The 20,504-nt window shown below is 38.3% G+C and overlaps 1 protein-coding gene and 1 pseudogene across 1 annotated transcript in view; both read left to right on the plus strand.

Moving 5' to 3' along the window:
• Positions 1–15,676: 15,676 nt before the first annotated feature.
• On the plus strand, positions 15,677–15,814 carry LOC126030796 (uncharacterized; annotated as a pseudogene).
• Positions 15,815–19,469: 3,655 nt separating this feature from the next.
• Positions 19,470–20,504, plus strand: part of LOC126017754 (hyaluronidase PH-20-like) — a 42,639-nt gene continuing 41,604 nt past the window's right edge. The window contains exon 1 of the mRNA XM_049779842.1: positions 19,470–19,596. Coding sequence (XP_049635799.1) covers positions 19,470–19,596 — 127 coding nt within the window. The remainder of the gene's footprint in view (positions 19,597–20,504) is intronic.

Raw genomic sequence — 20,504 nt, forward strand, 5'->3', positions numbered from 1 at the left:
GAGTGATTTGAATAGAATTAAACATGTTGTTAGCTTCTGCTAAGTTGATTTCCCTGAACACACACAAGCTCTTTATCCCTGAGGACCCCGGCTGGCTGCTGATCAGCAAACAACTCACTGATGCTTGTGAGCTGCTGGCTGACCCAGAGAGATAAAAGACAGCTATGTGTGTGCTTGTGAAGTATAGAAAACAGTTAGGTAAGAGTTAACGTTGTTTCTAGCTCTGTTATTTCTGGCTTTGGGCTATAAAATAGAACACAAGGCTCCCTAGCCAGGCCTCTCCAAGTACCTCCATTCTGCTAGGCCAAGGCTCTCTCAAGGAACATCTGGAGGAACAGGCCTTATCTTAAAGAAAACCAGGATGTGGATACCAGACAGAGCTCCAAAGGAAGTAGGCTAGAGTTAATGGAGTCAACAGGGGGTCTAGGGGATTGCACCTTTTTCTATCAGCATCATTGGTTAGTTTAAACTGTAATACTTATGTGAACCTATAAAATGTTTAAAGTTTGCGACTTCATTATCATATGAATTTCTACAAAAACCTGAGGGTGATTGGGCTCAGGGTTCTACTCATGGACCAAAGCCTGCTGCACCAGGTGGTTGTCTGTGGAAACCCAGAGCTCTGGAGGAAATAAACTCTGCATTTTTTGTTCATCTCTGAAGGTTTGGAGTCTTTATTGAAGTGGTGGGCTTTTCCCGGACCCTGGGCATCCCTAAAACCTGGGCTTCCCCTGGGCCCTAGGCATCCCTGAACGTAGGGCCTTTCTTTCACAGGCCCTAGACTTTCCTGGTTCTCTTTCACAACTTCTAGCCACTTCCCTATTTAGGCAACTTAGATCTTAGTGGCTGGATCAAGGACAAGACCACACAATTAAAATAAAATGAATCGAGGCTTATTTCATTTACTAACAAGCTCAAAACTGACTGGTTAAGCCACCTCCAAGAGAGGTAACTCTGCCTGAGGGTCACAAGTCAAGTTATATAGGGAGATCAGAGAAAGTCCTAGGTTCTGTTAGTCTTTTAAACTATTGACTGCACTCTATGGTACGTTCAACCACTTTCTCTTGTAATTTCCAGGTAGGCTACCATATATGGCCAGATACCTTGGGCAGTTTCTGTTGTTGTTGTTGTTGTTTTGGGTTTTGGGGCCACACCCAGCAGTGCTCAGGGGTTACTCCTAATTCTGAGCTTAGCAATCGCTCCAGGCAGGTTTAGGGAACCATAACTGATGCTAGGTACAAAACTTGGGTCCATGCTGGTCAGCTATTTGCCAGGTAAAGGCTTTACCATTACACTGTTTTTCTGGCCCTTTGGAGCAGTGTTTTATGGTCAATGGTATATTTTTGCATCATACTGGGAATGAGAAACAGGCTTGAAAAAGAGAAACCAAAGAGGTTTATAACATGGATCCCTTTAAGTGGCATCCATCCTGTATGGAATCTAGGGACCCACATGTCTTTATACTAATGGGTGAACTTCTGTTAACTTACTGAAGAAAAAATAAAATGAACCACTTTACTTTGGAGTGAAAAGGAATAATCTTGTAACCCTAAAGTTTTCCAAGAATAATTAGGTGGAAATGTTGTAAATTATTGTAGTTAGTTTGCTTTTCTTTTAGACAATATTGTTACTTAATCTGCTAAATTAATGAAAATTTATGATTTTGTTAAGGTAATTCAATTTCATGTCAATTTTACCATAAAAAACTTAATGTTGGTATTAAGATAGCTTTATAAGTGTGAAACTCTTTTTTGTTTGTTTGTTTTTTGTTTGTTTTTTTGTTTGTTTTTCAGGCCACACCCATTTGGTGTTCAGGGGTTACTCCTGGCTAAGCGCTCAGAAATTGCCTTTGGCTTGGGGGGACCATATGTGATGCCAGGGGATTGTACCGTGGTCCTTCCTTGGCTAGTGCTTGCAAGGCAGACACTTTACATCTAGCACCACCTCACCAGCCCCAAGTGTGAAACTCTTAATGGTTCATAGTAATCTTAATAATAGCTTTTAGAATGTAATGCTACTTGAGTTTAAATATGCAAAACATTGGAAATTTACAGACTGATTTAAAGGTCTTTAATAATTATGATAAAGGACAATTTGGTCATTCTAGTTGTAAAATTATCTAACAATTTGTTTTCAAATTATCAGAGGACAGTTTCAATTTTTCCAATTAGAGTCACAGTACTAAGGCTTGGGAAGGTGGAATGTTCTTTAGGGTAGGATACAAAGAAAGGCATGGAAAGAATCCTTAGCACAGAGCCAAAAAATAGCCCTGTTCAGTGCTCTGAGCTAGGTGCATGTAGTGTTAGTGGCAGCCACAAGGATGGCACCACAAGGATGGAGAGTAGAGAAAGATATTGGATGGAGTTAAGAATGCGGTGAAAAATAAGGTAATTCTGTGGAAGTGTAATCAGTTGATTTAAAATTGAAATGAAAGAAACTGTAGAGTCAAAGAACCATAATTTTATTAGTATGCTTTTAAATAAAAATTATCTATTGTTTTTGTATAGTGAATTTTACAGAAAAGGAGCTTAGATGCTATAGACTCATGTTGCAATGTTCTTAGAAAATTGAAGCTTTATAAATTACAGGAAATCAAGATTTTTTTCCAAATGGTATTTAAAATTATATGTACAGTTGATGTTCTGTGTGTTCTATAAATTGAGAAATACTTGATTTTATTTTGTTATGGCACCTCAGACTTTTGTCTTGTTTTGTTTTTGGGTCACATCCGGTGGCACTTAGGGGTTACTTCTGACTCTGCACTCAGAAGTCACTCCTGGAAGACTCAGAGGACCATATGGAATACGGAGATTTGAACCAGGATCTATCCTCTATTGGGCACGTACAAGGCAAACACCTTACCACTGTGTTACCGCTTTAGCCCCCTCAATAATTTTTTGATGCTGCTTATCATCTTTAGACAAGAAGTTTTTTTCTCTTTGTAGTTAGTATTAATGCTCATACAGCCAAGAAATCTTAAAAGTTATCTAAACAAACCCAGATCCTCTTCCAGGGAAAGAGTTGAAAGGGTTTGAGGGTAAATGACAGAAGCATATCCAGTAATAGTGGGTGATGTAACAAATACTCTGCTAACCTCAAGAAGACCATCGAGGCCAACTGGCCTAAGCATATCAGAAATAGTATAGGAATGTCTAGACCTGTGATTACTGGCCACAGATTAAGCCCTGCAACTCTGCATTGAGAAAATTTCTTAAGACCAGAATCTCTCCCAACCCTGAAAAGAGATGAAAAATATTTTCTATTACCAGACACTTTTACAGAAAATGAGAGTTCCAGGGCCATCTTCAGCTCATGACGTTTACCTGACCCATCTCTACATCTCTACAAGCCTGAGTAACCATGGCATGGCAGGTAAGTATTAATAATATTATTAATAAATCACCTGCCCTGTCTTAACTAATTCTCATAAATTTCTGTAAATAATGGGATTCCCAAAATGGAGATTTCTCTAGTCTTGCTGGTTATATGCAAAGGAACAAGCAAAATGTATTCAGCCATATGAAAAGGGTCAAAGGGAAGAAGAATAAACTGTTTTTCTGTAGCAGACTGAATTAAATGCTTTCTAAAGGACTTAAAGCACACTTGGATAACAGGTATAAAAGTGTACTTATTGGTTGTCATAGACTGGTCATGAACTAAGTAAAAGCTGTACATGCTATCACTAGTCTGACTAGGATATTGGGAGTGAAAATTTTTCAAGGGATATATTAGATTGAACATGACCATAGGAGAAGAAACTCAGAGCCAGACTATAAGTACCATTACTGAACCAAGTGAAAATCCTAAGCCTCCTCTTCCAGAAACACTTGTATATAGAAAGCATATGCTGAGGAACACTGTCAGGATGACATCACACTAATGCCTAAATGCTCAGGGAACTGGTATAGTGCTATTATGCTTTGGTTTCTATTGCTTTAACTTTAAGTACCAAGATTAACCCCCTAAATCCCTGAAAAGAAACTTTAGACTAAGACAAGCCTTAACCCTATAAAGTGTACTTTTCCATTCATAGCTGAAGGCAGAGAAAGAGTTAATTCAGAAATAAAATCAAAGTTAGTGCCCTCCAGGAATAAGGAAGTAGGGATTGAGGGAGCTAGGCAAAAGGTTCCTTTAACAACCAAAGGTTTGAATCAGAGTAACTCTAGAAACCAGGGTCTAAAATCAGAATATTTTCCTGACAACCAGGAAATTGCACTCTTCCCTGACAACCAGGTTCTAAATTAGAGATCCCTCCAATGACCAGGTTCTGTATCAGAAATCCACCCCCTCAGCAACCAGGAATATCCCTAGACAACCAAAGAAATCAGTGATTAATTAAAGCAATCAAACACTGAAATGATTATACTATTACTACTTGTAATTTTTATATAAACTGCTTGTAGATTGGACTTGGGATCCTTGTCAAGACTCCCCTAGTGGGATGAAGCTCCACCCTTGGCTAACCTAATAAACTCTCTTTTGCACCTTGCATTATTTGAGGTGGTCTTTGACTCTCAGTGCCAGGGTGTCAACTCTAACCTAACTAAACTTCTGTGTCAGTAACCCAGAGAAAGCTTTTTTCTACTGTTTTGCCATTCCCAAGGGGAGAAAACAACATTTTACTGCTCCAGGATCTTATAATTTTAAATGGTATTCTATAAAATTAATCCTCAGGTAATAAAGCCAGGACACTGGATGATGGGTCTGGGAAGCAAATGTTGATCTAGGAAATAATCCACACGCCTACACGAGGGAAAAAAATGGATTCAGGAATTCCAACATAAAATATTTCAGTTTAAAGAAGTGCAAACTCTATGGAAGGTCTGGAAAGCAAGAGAGCACTTTTCTGAAAATATGAGTATTTATTATGAAAGAAACCAGTGGTGGTAGTAAGTGATCTAAAACATGACAACCTAAGGTGATACATTAAATTATGTTTTCAATCAATGATTAAAAAGTTGTATATTGGGATGGTTCAGATTAATCCCACAATCCTGTATAAACAGGATAATCCATCCTGTATAAAGAGCATCATGAACAGGAATTGATCTGTCTAAAATTGGGATAACTTTTTAAAAAACTGCTTATCTTAATATCAAACATTCTAGCTTAGTCTTGTCAGCCATAATGTACCTTATCTATGACTCAAAGGAAATGCAGTAATAAAGGACCTCATGAGACCATGCTGTTCATAAAACTTACGAATGTGCTTTCTTACTTTTCCCTCAGTATTCTTTTTTTTGGGGGAGGGGGCACACCCGGTGATGCTCAGGAATTACTCCTGGATATGCACTCAGAAATCGCTCCTGTCTTGGGGGACCACATGAGACACCTGGGGATCAAACCACAGTCTGTCCTAGGCTACTGCGCACAAGGTAGATGCCTTATGGCTTGCGCCACTGCTTCCGGCCCCTCTTCAGTATTCTAAGGAAAAACTTTCTCGTTTTTGGAAACCAAGGAATAATTCTCTTAATAAAAATCTAAATTTCCTGTAATTGTTGCTGGTTGATTATGGATCCATGAGTAATTAACATATATATTTCCAAACATTAGCAAAAAAATTTCTTTAGAACTCTCAGCACTCGTTTTCTCTGTTCTTAGGAGAAACCCCATATCTCTTAGGCCAAGTGAATTCCTTTTTGAATGACCCCAATATTTACTGTGGCCAGGGGCAGGAGGGAAAAAACAAAAGAACAAAAAGCACAAAAACATTGTTTATTTTTTATCTTCATTTATTATTATTATTTTTATTTTACCTATCTTTTTTTGGTTATATTCTTGTTTTGGGTGTGGTTATTGAAGTTGTTTGTCCCCAGTTATACTTATTTTTTTCTTCTTTTCTTTTCTTTTCTTTCTTTATGTGCTATGCCAGGTATTCTTATCTCAAGACCATGGAGTTTTATTTGTTTTTGTTTTGTATTGTTTTGTGGTGCTTATAATTATTGTTGGAGTCCTCACAGGTTAGTTGACACTTCTTTTTGTACTGTGGAGTGTTTTCACCTTCTTTTTCTCTCAAATCAATGATGAGAGCCTCTAGAAGGATTCCGCCCATTTTCGGCGAATTAGACTTTTACCCCAGTTTATTACTTTTCTCTTCTTCAAACAAAACCACACAACTTGAACTAGCTAGTCCTACCCTCCCAGTTAGAGGGGGAAATAAGGGAGGCACCAAGACCAAACAGGTGCAAGACTACTAATAGTAGGCTAGGTACAAAGGGGGACCACATATTTTAGCGAGCCCAGGGGGTGAGGGAAGAGGATATGGGAGGTAGGTCAAAAAAACGAAGGTGTAGGAAGGACAATTTGGTGATGGGAATCCCCCTGATTTTTATGTAAATATGTACCTAAAATATTATTGTCAACAATATGTAAGCCACTATGATCAAGAATAAAAATTAATATTAAAAACTTCTTAATATTTAGTTACTTTTTAATACAATATCTTATTCGTTTTTCTAATTTTGGGTTATATTTACTGAAGGGTCCACAGGCAACCTGAAGAGATCTTAACCAAGTGCCTGAAAAAAAAAAGAAGGGGACTGGTGGAGAAAAAAGAAGAGAAATCTTACCCTCCTGTGAATTGTTTTTGGACTATTTTGCTTTAAATGTGTGCTTTGAGCCCTGCATTTGGGAAAACCTGCAGCAGGCCAATCAAGTAGGGGGGGGGGCAAGCAATAAGAGGGGCTTAATGTTACAAAGGTCAGAGAATCAGAGCATAGGCATTATACATACATTTTATTTAAGAATGTTCCTGTGGGGCCGGAGAGATAGAATGCCTCACATGCAGACGGTCAATGGTTCAAATCCCAGCATCTGATATGGTTACCCGAGCCTGCCAGGATTAATTTCTTAGCACATAGTCAGAGATATCCCCTGAGCACCGCTGGGTATGACCCAAAAACAAAAAAAAAAAAGAATGTTCTCGTGTCTTGGCTAAGATTGTATTGATGATTACTTCCCTTGAAGGCCAGAGTGATTGAATAGCATATAGCATTGCATATGGTCATCTGAGTACTGCCAGAAGTCAATTTTGGGCTCTGGGCCAAGAATAACTATTGAACATTTTCTGGTTTTAACTATAAAAAAAAAAAAAAAAAAAAAAAAAAAAGATCCTATCATATCCTATCATATAATGGGGCCATAAATGTAAGTCAAAATAACATATATTTTTATGGTATAGTAAAATGATAATTCCATTTCATTGCAATAAAAATTGTCTACTAAATTTATATTGCAGGGCCATCTACCTGGTGCAATAGCTGACATATCATATGTTCTAATAACTACGTGTTAAATGACAGGTTGTTCATTCCACAATCCTCAGGAGGAAGAGGGATTTCCATGCCTCCTGTCTGGGTAGGACAAGAGACACAGGTCTGGTAGCAATTCCAATGCAGAAAAAGTCCACACACAGTTTGGGAAGGTATACCAGGCCAGAGAAATCTAGCATTGCAAGCTGTTAACCCACAAACCAGTTGCTCCACCATGTGGAACCAAGAGCCTAGATGTCAGCTTCTCCTCTAGGCCACCTGAGTAGCCTTTTACTGGTGTATATACACAAAACCCACCCGCAAGGGGATGGGAAAAGCCAGATGGAGAGGCAATGGGGTAACTCATTTCAGCAAGAAACCCAAAGGAGCCACCTTAGAGCTGTCTAAATAGAAGGGCAATATGAAGACCAATCCCAAAAGCCTCTTACCAACAGGTGGGTACTCAGTGCTAACATAAGCACAACAGGCCTTTTCTCAGCAGTGTCTGTCAGGACCACAACTCCTTTCTCAGGGTCAAGTGTAGGGTTAGGCCCGGTACCATAGCAGTCCTTCTTGTAATCAGCCATCATAACCTTAGGGTAAGGCATTAATACAAAAGTTAATGTGTTCTTTTATGAATGAAACCCAACTACAAGCATAAATAAAGATATTATTCAAAAAAATAGAAATAGCTATACTAACAACTATTATGACAATGTTAAGGAGTGAGCAAAATAAAATGCCAGTCTCAAAGGTAGGGTGAGGGAAGGAGGAATATGGGAGCAATTGGTGGTAGGGAATGTTGCACTTGTGAAGGGGGGTGTATTTTTTTTTATAACTGAAATCCTACTACAATCATGTTTTGTAATGAAATCTTAATCATAATGTTTTAAAGATATTATTTTAAAAATTTCAGATGAGGAGTTAGATCTTTTAAGTATTATATAGTCAAAAATACTCCCCACAATATTGATACAAAAGTCAATATATTAACATAAAGGACAGTTTTAGGGTATTAGTTAGTTAAAAAATAGATTTTGAGAAACTTTTACAGATAACAATAGTATAATCTTATTCATCTTTTAAATCAAGGTAATTCAAGTGGAAACTATTTGATTTACAAAGGCAATCCCAAGGTATACTATGTAATTTAGGTTTAAATTAATTTAATTTATGTTTCTTCTCTATCTTTTACGATACCCTTTTACAGTGAGGAAGTTTGTTTAGTTACTATTATAATAGTCCATTGATCTTAAGCTTGTTTTTACAGTATGAGGATATATAGCAATTATAACGATTTATAACACTTACATACATTTTATTTAAGAATGTTCTTATTCTTGAAGCCAGGAGAGATAGTACAGTTGGCGTTTGCCTTCCAAGCAGTCCAGATCCAGGGACCCAAAGGTGGTTGATTCAAATCCCGGTGTTCCATATGGTACCCCGTGCCTGCCAGAGCTATTTCTGAGCAGATAGCCAGTAGTAACCCCTGAGCACCACAGGGTGTGGCCCAAAAACCAAAAAAAAAAGAATGTTCTTATTCTTGGCTAAGATTGTATTGATAATTACTTCCCTTGAAGGCCAGATTGATTGAATAACAGATAGCATTACATATGGTCATCTGAGTACTTCCAGAAGTCAATTCTGAGCTCTTGACCATGAGTAACTATTGGACATTTTCTGGCTTAAACCATAAAACAAACCAAAAAACAAACAATCCCAGAGTGTGTGTGTGTGTGTGTGTGTGTGTGTGTGTGTGTGTGTGAGAGAGAGAGAGAGAGAGAGAGAGAGAGAGAGAGAGAGAGACTTTACTTATATCCTATTATATAACAGGGCCATAAATGTAAGTCAAAATAATATATATTTTTATGGTATAGTAAAATGATAATTCCATTGCAAAAGAAAATTGGCTAAGCAATTTGTATTTCAGATTACCTACCAGGTTCAATAGCTGAATCTCATATGATCCACCAAGTACAGCCAAGAGTAATTACTGAGCACAGAGCCAGGAATTATCTCTTGCAAATAGATAAAATAAAAAACATATACATGCTGTTTAAATTAAGAGACAAATATAATAACTTTAAAGTAACCTTAAACAAAGCTGAAGTCAAATAGTCTGAAAAAAATTCAAGTAATTAAAATGAGAGAGATAATAGTCTTGAACAGAAGAAGCACTTGAACAAGTGCTGATGGACAACAACTAAACCACCAAATCCCAAACACTCAAAGGATAATCAGAATTTAATTTGAGAAAATTTATATGCCACAAAATATGAAAACCTAGAAGAAATGGATAAATTACTGGACTCATAAACTTCCATGATTGATTAACACAGATGGCAAGATCCTCAGCAAAATTCTGGCAAATAGGATCCAGTGCCTCATCAAGAAGTTCAATCACCATGACCAAGTAGGTTTCATCCAAGGAATGCAAGGATGGTTTAACATCCATAAATCAATCAACATAATACATCAGGTCAACAAAAAAGAAAGAGAAAAAGCTTATGATCATATCAATAGATGCAGAGAAAGCATTCGATTAAATTCAACACCCATGCTTGATAAATACTATCATCAAAATGGGAATAAAGAAACTTTTTTTTTTTTTTTTTTTGGTCACACCTGGTGGTTCTCAGGGGTTACTCCTGGCTGTCTGCTCAGAAATAGCTCCTGGCAGGCACGGGGGACCATATGGGACACCAGGATTTGAACCAACCACCTTTGGTCCTGGATCGGCTGCTTGCATGGCAAACGCCTCTGTGCTATCTCTCTGGGCCCAAGAAACTTTTCTTACTATAGACATGCCTATCTAATACAAGCCAAAGGCAAATATTATTCTCAATAGAGATAAACTAGAATTCCTTTCTCTAAAATGGTCCAAGGCATGGCTGCCCTCTCTTACCACTCCTATTTAACATAGTTCTGGAAGTTCTTTCCATAGTGATTAGGCAAGAAAAAGATATCAAGGGTATTCAGATAAGAAAAGAGGAAGTTAAGCTCTCCCCTTTTTGCAGGTGACATGTAACTATATTTTGTAAACCCTAAAGACTCTGAAGAAAGCTTTTAGAAACAATAGATTTATATAGCAAAGTGGCAGGCTACAAAATTAGCACACAAAATTTAATGGCCTTCTTATACACTAATAATGATAGAGAAGAAATGGACATGAAACTACAACCCCATTAACATTAGTGCCACACAACTCAAATATTTTAGAGTCAACTTAACTGAAGAGGTGAAGGACCACCTACAAAGAAAACTACAAATGCCTGCTTCAAGAAATAAGAGAGGACACAAGGAAATATAGAATCATACCCTGCTCAAGGATTGACAAGATTAACATCATTAAAATGGCCCAACCCCATCACATGCCTAGAAACTGGAAAAACCTCCCAACACTGTTGCACAACCCAATCTCTTTAATATTAATTTATTTTAATTTATTTTACTTTATGTATGCATTTTTTTATTTTCCTCTCTTATTTTTGCTCTCCCTTCATTTTTTTCTTAAGCTATACCTAAGCTAATTATCTTAACTCAACCAGTACTTAAGAGCTCAGACCCATCCTATTATGGTTGAGAATAGAAAACAAACTGAGACTTAAACAAGTTAACTGAAACAATAAATCAGCACCACCCAAATAGGTAGAGACTATCGAGAATAGAAATAATTCCAGGACCAGGATCTCGATTCTGTAGATGAGGAAAGGGTTCCTGCTGTCACCACACTTCGTATTATAGGAAACACTTGCTATTTGACATCAGTATTACAATGCATGTATAATCTCCCCAGTTTGACTGATTAGTTTTACCAGATCATTATAAGAATATTAACAAGTCAAATCCATTGGGACATAAAGTAAAGGTGACAGAAGAATTTTTTAAGCTTATAAAATTCTGTGGGCAGGAAAACATAGGTACATCAGCATAAAGGTTTTACAACATCCATTGATAAAATAGACACTATGCAGGAACAATCAACAAGACCCAAGTGAACTACTTCTATTTTAGATGGAGAATGTCCACCAGGACAAGACTAAAATTATTTAACAGAATAGTCATACAGAGGAAAATAGTGATTATATCCATGAATCAAAAACAGTAAAACAACTTGGCAGACATACAAGCAGTCAAATGGCTCTATTATTACTACACATTTTCAAGGCCAGCTAAGATCCACAATACAGTGTCTCATGTGCCACCATGAATCTCAAAATCTCAGACATTAGAGACTTTTACTCATATATCCACGGACAAATACAGGTTAAAAGATTGCCTTAAAATATTTTTTGAAAAAGAAGAACTTAAAGAAAATAATATGGTTTACTTCAGCTATTGTAAAAAAAAAAACAACAGGTTGCCAAAAAAAGGACAGAAAATTTGAAATTCCCATCTGTGCTATTAGTATATTTGAGACATTTCTCTATGAAAACAAAAAGATGAACAACTGCAAACTTATTTGGTCTTTCCTTTAGAAAATCATGACTTATCAAAATATATCAGGAATTCTAAGAAAAACCCTAAAAATAAAATTTATCCTCAGTTTTGAACCATTATGGTGAATTGGAAAAGGTTAATTTCATTTTATTGTAAAAATTATGCAAAGCAATTTTGGCTTATATTTGATAATCAAGTAGTTTCTAAAAATCTCCAAACAATTTGTGAAGTCTTCAGCTGTGTATAATCTTTTTTTATACCTCAAAGGGATCTATTCTAAAAATACAGCTGCTTAAACTACTTAGCTGAATGCTTTTTAGAGAATGTCTATAATAATGTTCTAAGATTTTTATCAGCAGGAAAACAGTAGATAGATGGATTAGAAGATATAGACTCACTACTGTCACTACAGTGCTCATTATAATGTTTTAATGTCTTTATTTTTATTTTTATATTAGCCTTTCATGTTATTGATTACAGTGCTCCCTGAGCACTGTAGTATGAGTTCATAGCATTCAAATGTCTCATCCAAAGATTTCTGTGGAGAAATATGAAATTATACCATCAGGTAAAATTAAATCAAAAGGATTAATTTAAAATAGAGATTATGACATAACATTATCATAATAAGCACTGCAATAGGATTCCAAAATAAAAACATCATTTCATGTGTTATGGTTGTATTCATTAGGTAGAAGATAAAGCTGAGTGGCCGTGCTTCTGACAGCCAGCAGAAATCTGCAGGAATCAGACTGTGTACAATTTGACTCACTTGACGCAGGCAAGTCTGCCTGTAGGAATGCTGAAGGAACCCAATCTTGGGCCGCTGGGAACAGCAAAGGCCGGGCAGCTGGGAACAGCATAGGCCCAAGATGTCTGCCATGAGTTTCTGACAGCCAACCTGGCTTTAAATTCTTCAAAAGCCCCCAATACATACTTTTTCAATGCCTATTAGCATAATTTTTAAATAGGTTTTATGCTTAGCCACTCACCATACCCCCAAAATTTAAAGCTTAGAAATTGCAACAATTATCTCTTAGGTCATGATTCAACTGAAAATAGAAGGGAATTGCAAACAGAAATGGAGAAATAACTTTAATACCAAGAAATTAAACAAATAATGGGTCAAAGGGAAAAGGAAAAAGATTCCTTGAAATAAATGTAAATAAGACCACACACAATCAGTTTGTGAAACACAACGAAAGAAGTAATAAGAGAAAAATTATAGCTTTGCAAGTATTTATCAGGAAAGTCTTATGTAAATAACATCAATTCAGAGCTTAAAATTTTTTAAATGACCAGCAGACTGTTTTTGAGGGCCACACCTGAAGCTTCTTTGTGATCCCTGGGTCTGTTGGCTACCGTGACATGACAGTGGCCACTTTTGCAAAAACCTCTCTGCCATTTTCCAGTCCTACGTGCTGTTTGGTACAAAACCCCTGGGCCAGCAGGAAACAAGTAATAAATAATTTCTTAGACCAGGGGAAAGGGACACAGCCTGGAATGAAGTTAGGTTCCCCTAGCCCACATTCTTGAGTTAACAAGGTACCTATTGTGCAGCATCGGGTTTTTACAAAAGAACTTTGCCCCACTATAAATCTGTTAAGAGTTTAGGAATGTGGCCAAACAAACTCTACCCAGGATCTAGCATGACTGCCCTCTGCCCCACTGCCCACTTTCCATATTTGGGGAATGATGTTATGTTCCTTGTTCCAACCTACCTGCCCTGTGTTTTTACCTTATTTGGAATGATGAGACGGTCTGTGCACTGAAAAGAGTGATTGACACTGCCTTTTATCTGCCCCCTGTACCTTCTCTATATAAGAAGGTGCTGAACCCCATTAAACGCCTTTGAACGTAATTCTGTCTTGGGCCTTATTATTACTAACCTCTCTTAGATTTTTTTCAAGGTGTGGCTGTGTGATCTGAGCTTTGCAAAATAAAGATGCGGTTGTACGTGAGCCTCTCGTCCACTCTCCGCTGGCCGTGCCCCTTCGGGGGGCTTACAGGACACCCGCATTTTGGCGCCCAACGTGTGGCAGGACCACCTCCACACTCGGACGACCAGTCGGCGAGTCCGGAGCCTATTCGTAAGTTGCGGAAAACCCCATCAGGGTGGTGCAGATTAGGTTAGCCTAATATTAATTTTGATATATTTGTCGTCCCATACACCGCCCCTGATTGGCTTTTGGGGCAACCCCATTGGATTCACGACCATGGGTGCAGCATTGAGTACTGAACTTAAATTCATTCAAGATATTCAGTCTGAATTGAAACGCAGACATATAGAGGTTACCAAAAAAGATATTTGTAATTTCTTGATGTTTGTTCATGATGTTTGCCCTTGGTTCATTATAACCTGCCCAGAAATCTAGTGTTCCCGGGCTCCCTCTCGCTCTGACTCTGTCTCTCAATTTCCTTCCCCTTCTGACCCTTCATCTTCACTTCTGCTGCTGCGCCCTCTGTGCAAAATCCTAAAAAGTCCTCCACTTCCCTAGCCTCAGAAACATTTACCCCACCACCCTCCCCTCCTTAGCCAGCAATTGCAACAGCACAAAGCCTTTAATTGGAAAAGCCTCAAAGAGCTGTTTCAAGCCGTAACCTCCTATGGCCCCCAAGCCCCAACCTCCTATGGCCCCCAAGCCCCTTACACACTCTCCTGCTTAGAATCTATTGGGGGGGGGGCGGCACTGTCTCCTCCACTGAATGGCGCAATATTGTCTGCACGGCACTTAAAGCTCAACTCTTTGTCTCCTGGGAAGCTAAAAAATTTTTTCCCCGCTGCTAAGCCCTTGCAGGCAAGCAGGGATTCTGATCTCTAAGCTCATATAGCTGGCCTCACCCCTTTTCATACCTTAAAGGTACAGCACACACTTTCCAGGTCCCAGCTTGCCAACACGGCTCCGTGCCTGAAAGTTGCTCCCCAGAGCCCGTGTTCCAACAGCTCCCCCACACGTGGCAACAAACTTTTGCTACCCTCCCCTGCCCACCTGGCCAGGTGGCCGCTTCAGCAATTAGCGAGCAGGGCGGGCCCCCCCCATTCCTTAGGGTAGAAATGCAGCCCTAACTTCCCTTATGGTTGTCTCTCTGTTGTTACAAATGTTCCTTTCTCCTAAATTGGGATGCCTGAGTTAAAATGTCTTTCTAACATAAAGGCCACAGTTGGTAAAATTAGAAGGTTTTAAAAGTGTTCAAAAATGTCATAATAAGCCCTTTAATCTATGCAGAAGTAGTATATATGTGTCATACTCTATACCTGTTTTTAACACAGTAAGTTTCTGTGTAGTCAAAGTGCAAACAAAAATTTTGAAGAAAAAAATATCACTTCTTTCTTAAAGTTAGTAAAATTTGGCTTAAGTTCAGAAAAATAGTGCTAGCCTGTGTGTGTCTTAGTGGCTACAAGTTTGATTGCTCTGCTAAATATGGCAAAAAGTGGCAGGGGTAGAAGTAAAAAAAAAATTCAGGAATTGTTCATGTGGAATTTATAGTGACAATTATTTTCAAAATTTTGTTGTGTCTCATATGATGCCTCAAATAATTGTGAAGTTTGTAAATTAAATTATGCAGCATACATGTGCCTTTTCAAAAAGCATTTGTGTAATTAAGTTTTGTGCATTGGGTATTGTAAAGTAATTATTAAATCGTTGAAAATTAGGAAACTTTCTAAATTCAGGTCTGTAAAGGTTAAAATTAGGTCTGTAAGGGTTAAAAGATTCCAGGAATAAAAAAGCAACAGAAAGATAAGCGCAATAAGCCTCCTTTGTTCATGCCTCTCAGAAATTTTAGAGCAAGGTCATAATTCTGTTACTTGTAATAACATCAGTAAAAGAAAAACCTTTTGGTGTTTTAAAATTTAAACGGACACACAGTATTAAAATTTGAGTCTTTTATATTTCTATTAGAAAATTTATTTTAATTTTTAAGGTATTTAAAAAATTATGTGAAAATTAATGTGGTTAGCCTTTTTAAACAATATAGTTAATTTAATGCACAGTGAACACCTAAGTGTGCCTTATAGTACCCTTGGTTTTAAATTTGTGCTACAGCAATGGTTGTTCTTTACCTCTGCATTAAAAAAAAAAAACAACTATCCTTTTAAGTGTATTCAGAAAATCAGCACATTATACAAATCTGTATATTTGTGTTAAAGTAAAGAAATCTAGTATTAATGAAAAAAATACATATTTAATTTTATGAGTAATATTATAAAAGCAAATTAACTAGCATCAAATATAATTTTGGTCTTAAGCTCTAAGTGTGGAAATGCATCAAATATCTTTAAATATATTTTATAATGTCTAAACATTTTGTTAATTTGATATATAATATTTTTTTACAAATTATTCACTTAAAGTCTTCAAAGTAAAAACAGTTGTTTGTTTTTTAAAGTCAGTTTTTTATACCTTTAATAATCATAGTTCATGCTCTTGTGTTTGATCATAAAAATTTTAACATTGTCTTACTATTCTACTGTGAAACCAATTTATAAAAAACCTGTTCATTTACAGCAAATAATATCATACTTCAAAGTGGAGACTCCTTCTACAGTGCTCATTAACCATTTTACCTAACAAATTTTTTTAACTGCTAACATTTTACTTCATGCTTTAAACTTCAAATTAGAACTGTTTTAAAAATGTTTTGTATTAAATCTAAACCTTAAATTTATTTTCAGCAGTTCCACTCCAGCTACGTTAAAAAAAATTTTTTTACAAACATGCCGGCTAAATATATCAAAACGCTTGTCAATTTTTCTAATGAGAGTTTTGTTTCAATCCTTTTGTCTGTTCATGTTTGTGTTGTGCTCAGTGAAAGTGGCCACAATGTTTTGTTTTGTGTTGTTTTGTTCTGTCTGTTTATTTGTTATTTTTGCATTTCATGATAAATACAATTTTTAAAGCCTTATCCATTTTTGAAAATTTCAATTAATTTTTTTAACCTGGCTCAGTCTGGTCATCTAACAAACTGTGACATCCTGCTTAATCATGTGTTAAGCTAGCTTTGTCCTTCTGACAGCATGGTAGAAAGTGTAGGGGATGGTAAACCCCAGATTTCTCAATGGCCATCCGGGAAAACTTTTCCCTGGAGAATTTCTGGACTTTGCAATCACACAGCTTTCCTGCTATGTGTAAGTTAAGGCCTATAGAATATGAATTTGTGGCTAAAGAATAGCATCTAGCTTTAAAATAATAACTAAGAAGTTTAAGAAAATCATTTAGGTTCAGTTTAAAAGTTTTTGAAAAATTGCCGATTGTTAATTATAACATTTTTTGAATGCTAAAGTCTGACAGAAGTCAGAGGCATTCCTGTGGCATTCAAAAATAACCATTTTGCCTCCTGCCAAGCTGTTTTCTTATAAACCTCCTGCAGCCTCCCGCAGTCCTGTCTTCATCCACTTCAAAAAAGCCTGTCACCCCTCCTGTTAGCCTGCCATTCCTGTGGACCTGTTTCTGACTAACTCCACCTTTGACAATGCTGAATTTGACTCTGCCTGGCTGCCCTGGATGCCCACCACTGCCACTAACAACCTCCGTCGCAATTTGTCTGCTCCACCTGACTCTCCCTTGCAAGACAATGACAACACCTCTGGTTCCTTCCCTTCCCCCTTTGCCGGTGACATAGCCTACTCCCCACCCACTCATCCCACTCACCCCCTGACCCATCCTGGAAGTAACCCTTTGTGCCCTCGCCATGGGTGCTGAGGAAGAGAAAGCCACCCCAATCAATTTTTGCCACGACCTGGCCCATTAACCCATTCCCCAGGACACACTGGCTATGTCAGCTCAACCTCTCCCATGCCCCAAGCTCTTCAGGACTCTGCCTGCTTCCCCACCCTTCCAGCCCACGCTGTCCTCCGGACCCCCCTCCTCTTTACAGCTCATCCTCGTCATGGTCAAAGCCTCCGCCTAGGCACCCTCCAGTATCTGCTACTGACCCATCCCACCATTCTATAAATAAATTGCTGCCTTCACACTGCCTCACTTCACCAACGATACCAACCTTCTGCAATGCGGTATGAAGCCACAACAACATGGCATGACTTTAAAATTAGTGGCAGGACTCAAACTTTGCCTTTTGGTATATGCTTCCCCCTAGTTCCCTTATTAAAAATTGTAATCAAATTCTTGTCGTTAATTCCTCCTTTCAATTCATAATTGCCCCCATTTTAACGATTTTTTTTGCCTGTTTCACTGGTTTATCTCCCCACATTGTTTCACATTTGTTTCTTCAGTCCAAGGACTACTGTGTTTTGGTTGTTTTAATGCCTAAATTACCTGTCAAACCAGTCACTGCTCTCATCCTAGCCTTATTCATAGGCCTGGGTATTATTGGTGCGGACACAGTACTTTATTCATTGGTTCATACTCTAAAATCTGTTAATGCCTTAAGTATAACTGTTATTAGAAATGTTTACAAACTTAATAAGTTTACACAACTTAGAACACACTGTTGAATCCCTAGCAAAGATAGTGCAGCAAAACCGCCGTGGTTTAATTTGGTTTCTTTTTTTTGAAGGAAGGTGGAATCTGTGTGGCCCTTAAGGAACAATGTTGTGTATTTAAAGACAAGACTGGGTTAGTTAGAGACAGTGTTCAGCGTATTGGTAACGGAATGAAGAAGTTCCAAAAACGTTCTGACCAAGAACAAGGTTGGTTCCAGAGCTGGTTTTTCTCTTCCCCTTGGCTTCATACATTACTATCCACTATTTTGGGTCCTCTTATTAGCCTTATGCTGCTTCTTTCCTTTGGCCCATGGGCTTTCTGCAAACTCACTGCCTTTGTTAAGAGCCAGGCAGACGAGGCTGCAAAAACCTCTGTTCAAGTTCACTGCCAGCAGCTTTCTTAACGTGACTCCTGTGAAAACTTGGATATCGTCACCAAGCCACCTTCCAGCCATTAAGTTTCCAGGAGACAGAGTGCATAGCTAACAAACGGAGCTCTCTCCGGCCCTTGTGCTCTTGGCTGTAGAGATGCCTATGATGGGATTAGCAGGGTCCCAGTTAGGATATGGATCCAAACGGCTATGGCAAACAATTCGGAACTCAGAGCTTACCCACTATGCCTATAGCCACTTTTAATTCATGGCTTACTGCCATGTCCGACCTGATCAAACCCTGTAGCCTAAGACACGGCTACTCCACCCACTCACGGCTTCCCTTCTTCTATTATAGAAGAAAGGGGGAGATGTTGGCTACCGTGACATGACAGTGGCCACTTTTGCAAAAAACCTCTCTACCATTTTCCAGTCCTGCGTGCTGTTTGCTACAAAACCCCTGGGCCAGCAGGAAACAAGTAATAAATAATTTCTTAGACCAGGGGAAAGGGACACAGCCTGGAATGAAGTTAGGTTCCCCTAGCCCACATTCTTGAGTTAACAAGGTACCTATTGTGCAGCATCGGGTTTTTACAAAAGAACTTTGCCCCACTATAAATCTGTTAAGAGTTTAGGAATGTGGCCAAACAAACTCTACCCAGGATCTAGCATGACTGCCCTCTGCCCCACTGCCCACTTTCCATATTTGGGGAATGATGTTATGTTCCTTGTTCCAACCTACCTGCCCTGTGTTTTTACCTTATTTGGAATGATGAGACGGTCTGTGCACTGAAAAGAGTGATTGACACTGCCTTTTACCTGCCCCCTGTACCTTATCTATATAAGAAGGTGCTGAACCCCATTAAACGCCTTTGAACGGAATACTGTCTTGGGCCTTATTATTACTAACCTCTCTTAGATTTTTTTCAAGGTGTGGCTGTGTGATCTGAGCTTTGCAAAATAAAGATGCGGTTGTACATGAGCCTCTCGTCCACTCTCCGCTGGCCGGGCCCCTTCGGGGGGCTTACAGGACACCCACATGGGTCCATCTGGGAGAAGCACATAGAGCTGAGCTCTCCAAGTCTGACTGAAGGTAGGGGTCAATTTTTCCACCTTTCCTTGACCCCTACCTGCTTCGGTGCCAGCAAACTGCTTTTGAGGGACTCACCTGAAGCTGCTTTTTGATCCCTGGGTTCATGTGGGAGAAGCACAGAAAGCTGAGCTCTCTGAGTCTGACTGAAGGTAAGGGTGGATTTTTCCACTGTTCCTTGACCCCAGACTGCTTCAGTGCCAGCAGACTGTTTTTGAGGGCCACATCTGAAGGTGTTTTGTGATCCCTGGGTTCAACCAAAAAGATTACAGGGGGAAAAATTAAAAAAAAATATATATGTATATATACATATATATATATACATACATATATATATAGTTCGAAATCCATTGCAATACACAGAAATATAGTTAAAGGGTGATAATGAGGAAACAACGAAGGACAACTGCATGCGTGGAGTATGAGGATGGCAGCTCTGATGAGCCAAAAAGTGCCAACTAACTGGTTGACCTCTCAGAAAGGGAGTTAAGAGTGGAGATATGGAAGATGTTCATGGAACTCAAGGGGAGCATAGATCGATCTGAACAGATGACAAATATGCAAATTAGACAACTCCAAACTAAAATAAGGGACTGAAAACTGCAATAGAGTTCATGCAAAACTCTATGGAAAGCCTCTGCAGTAGAATAACGGAAGCTGAAGTCAGAATTAGTCAGCTAGAAGAAGAGAGGCATAATAACTCTATACAAAAAAAGAGATTTGAAAAGAACCTCAAAGAAGGTTTTCAAAGATGAAAATAGAAATGTTGGATAAATTCAACAAAAAAAACATAAGAATTATTGGAGTCCCAGAAACACAGGAGGAGAATCCTTAGAAGAAATCAACAATCAAGGACATCATTACAAAGAATCTCTCAGAGATAACGACTGTATGCAACCAAATCCTGCATG

Source organism: Suncus etruscus, chromosome 1, assembly GCF_024139225.1.
Source record: "Suncus etruscus isolate mSunEtr1 chromosome 1, mSunEtr1.pri.cur, whole genome shotgun sequence".
NCBI classification, from domain to species: domain Eukaryota; kingdom Metazoa; phylum Chordata; class Mammalia; order Eulipotyphla; family Soricidae; genus Suncus; species Suncus etruscus.